We start from the raw sequence: 2680 nt of genomic DNA on the forward strand, positions 1-2680 counted from the left end.
GGAATAGTTCATTATGAAACTTCAGGGGTGAATGAGTTAAATACCGCTTTGTAAGCACCTGCAGTACTTTGAAATAATGAGAGATGTTTTGTTTCAGGGGCTTGCTGTGTCGTTCAGTGATCCAGGCCCAGGCAGCCTCGCCTACCTTCACTCACGTGTATGCTGGTCTAGTCTCTGTCATCAACACAAAGGTCAGTTGTATATGTCTTAATTTCTACTCATCATGGACGCAATATCCCAACTAAAAAATATAAAGAATATTTTTCTATAAACTTTCCAGTTGGCCTATGTGCAGGGAATAGGCTCATTTATTGGTTGTTTTCACACATTTTTTTTACACAGATATCTCTGATTGAAATAAACAAGTATCTATATGTTATCACTGAATCTAATGCAAAACAGTGAGTGATGGCATGACCTGTGTTGGCACCTTCAAAGAAAGTAGACTTGCACAAATCTGTTATTTTAGAAATTATCAAAAAATTATCCAAATGGCACTGAATGTAAATATAAGGATTGAATGAATCCTGTTTTGTTTAGGTTTATGGAGTATAAACTTAAAATGGGTCTGGAGACAAATTCAATATGTGCAGTTATATTTGTCTTATTTTCAAGACCCATTGAGGTTGACCCTATACCTTATAAACAACACAACAGGATTCAATCCTTAAATAAATGTATCATTCTTCTTGCACTTTTATATATATACAGCATATCTCTGTTTATTATCAATTCCAAATATTTTTAAATAAACCTACTGTATACTTTTCTCTTCAGTTTCCACAAATTGGTGAGCTGATGATGCGTCGTCTGGTGATTCAGTTCCGTCGAGGATTTAAACGTAATGACAAAGCCTTGTGTCTATCCACAACACGCTTCCTAGCCCACCTAGTGAACCAGCAAGTTGTAAGTACAAGTTTATACGTGTGTCAAAGGGACAATACCCCGCTGAAAATAATGGTTCAGAAATAAAGCTCTGTACATTAAACACTGCTATACTACATACATTATGTAACCTAAAAACCTAACACCACTGCCATGAGAATTTCTCTTTGAAATAAATATTTTTTCAGTTACACTTCTAGCTAGAAATGTGTACTTTCACACAAGAAAATCTAACATTGGACCTCATATAAGAAAATCTTACATTTAACCTTAATAAAAAAATCTGACATTTGAACACATATAAAGAAAACCTAACATTTGACCTCAGATAAGAAAACCTAACATTTGACCTCAGATAAGAAAATCTGATGTTTGACCTCATATAAGAAAATCTGATGTCTAACAACATATAAGAAAATCTGACGTGTAACATCATATAAGAAAATCTGACATTTGACCTCATATAAGAAAATTGAACATTTGATCCCACCCATAGTTGTATAGTCAATAGTTAAACTGTAATGTTTGACACAGCAAAGTTAAACTTCTATTTGATACCATATAACTGGAGACTTTCGCCCTTTGGTGATAAAATCCAGTGCTAATTTTGCATTTTCCCATTGAATTACTGTGTATTTATGTTGATGACTAATATTCGCTCTAATTACAAATTCTCAACAAATTCTCCCTAATTACAGAGGGCTAAAAAGGCAAAAAAATCTCGTAATACAGTACATCCATTAAATTATGTAGTTTTGATTTTTGTACATGATTATTTGACCAGGCACACGAGGTGATAGCTCTGGAAATATTGACCCTATTACTGGAGAATCCTACAGATGACTCTGTAGAGGTGTCCATTGGTTTCCTGAAGGAGTCTGGTCAGAAGCTGACTGAGGTGTCGCCCCGGGGAATCAACGGTCAGTTGTCCATGACTGTTTGGTTACAGTGCTGTACATACTGTTTGACCAAACTGACATTGTGTAGTTTTTCCAGAAATAGTTAATGAGATTAATATTTAATTGTTTTAAGAACACATTGGTCAAAGTCAATAAGATCACTGCTACTTAAAAAAAATCATAATTGCTTCTTTGTAAATACTGTAACATTCTTGATGGGTCTTAATGAAACTTCACAGGTATGTCTCTAGTGGCTGTATTTCCCTTTTTTCGTGAATATTTTTGGATATTTGGATACCAGTAGAAGGTTTAAATACAGAACTAGTCTGAAGCATTTATTTTACCAGACTTAATTCAGAACGTCTAATACTTAGAAAAGCAAAAACTAAAAATAGTTTCATGTCAATTATATTTTGATTTCCAGCTATATTTGAGAGACTGCGGAACATCTTACATGAGGGCATGATAGATAAACGTGTGCAGTACATGATTGAGGTCATGTTTGCTGTCAGGAAAGACGGGTTCAAGGTATGACTCGAAGAAATGTTTGATTGTATTGCAATAATATTTTCAGGTTCTAAATACAGTCTACACTATCTAAACCCCAGAAATCTATTTGCAAATGCCATAACCAGAAGATAATTTAATTAGCCATGGAGGTAACTTGGTTTACTACGAAATGTCGAGCAGAGCATAGTTTGAAATAAAAGCATAAAGGAACGGTCAGCCAAGTTACTTTCATAGCAGTGTCTCATCCTAAGGAGTGAAAGGAAAAACAGTCGTAGATTTATTTATAAAGAACATGTTAATGATGATGTACTTACAAAAAATCATGGTGTTTTCCCTATTTCATTGGCCGAGTTATATGATTTCCCTCTTTTATTGGCTGAGTTATA

General features: G+C 34.3%; 1 protein-coding gene across 1 annotated transcript; it reads left to right on the forward strand.

Annotated features, from left to right (window-relative positions):
- Window positions 1-97: 97 nt before the first annotated feature.
- On the forward strand, window positions 98-2312 carry LOC110444344 (pre-mRNA-splicing factor CWC22 homolog; the record flags this gene model as incomplete). The annotated part of the gene is made up of 4 exons (XM_021488728.1): window positions 98-191; window positions 778-906; window positions 1670-1805; window positions 2209-2312. Coding segments are annotated over 4 exons (463 nt in total), but the record flags the coding sequence as incomplete, so codon positions are not given.
- Window positions 2313-2680: the final 368 nt, after the last annotated feature.

Source organism: Mizuhopecten yessoensis, unplaced genomic scaffold, assembly GCF_002113885.1.
Source record: "Mizuhopecten yessoensis strain PY_sf001 unplaced genomic scaffold, ASM211388v2 hete_36100830, whole genome shotgun sequence".
Classification (NCBI taxonomy): domain Eukaryota; kingdom Metazoa; phylum Mollusca; class Bivalvia; order Pectinida; family Pectinidae; genus Mizuhopecten; species Mizuhopecten yessoensis.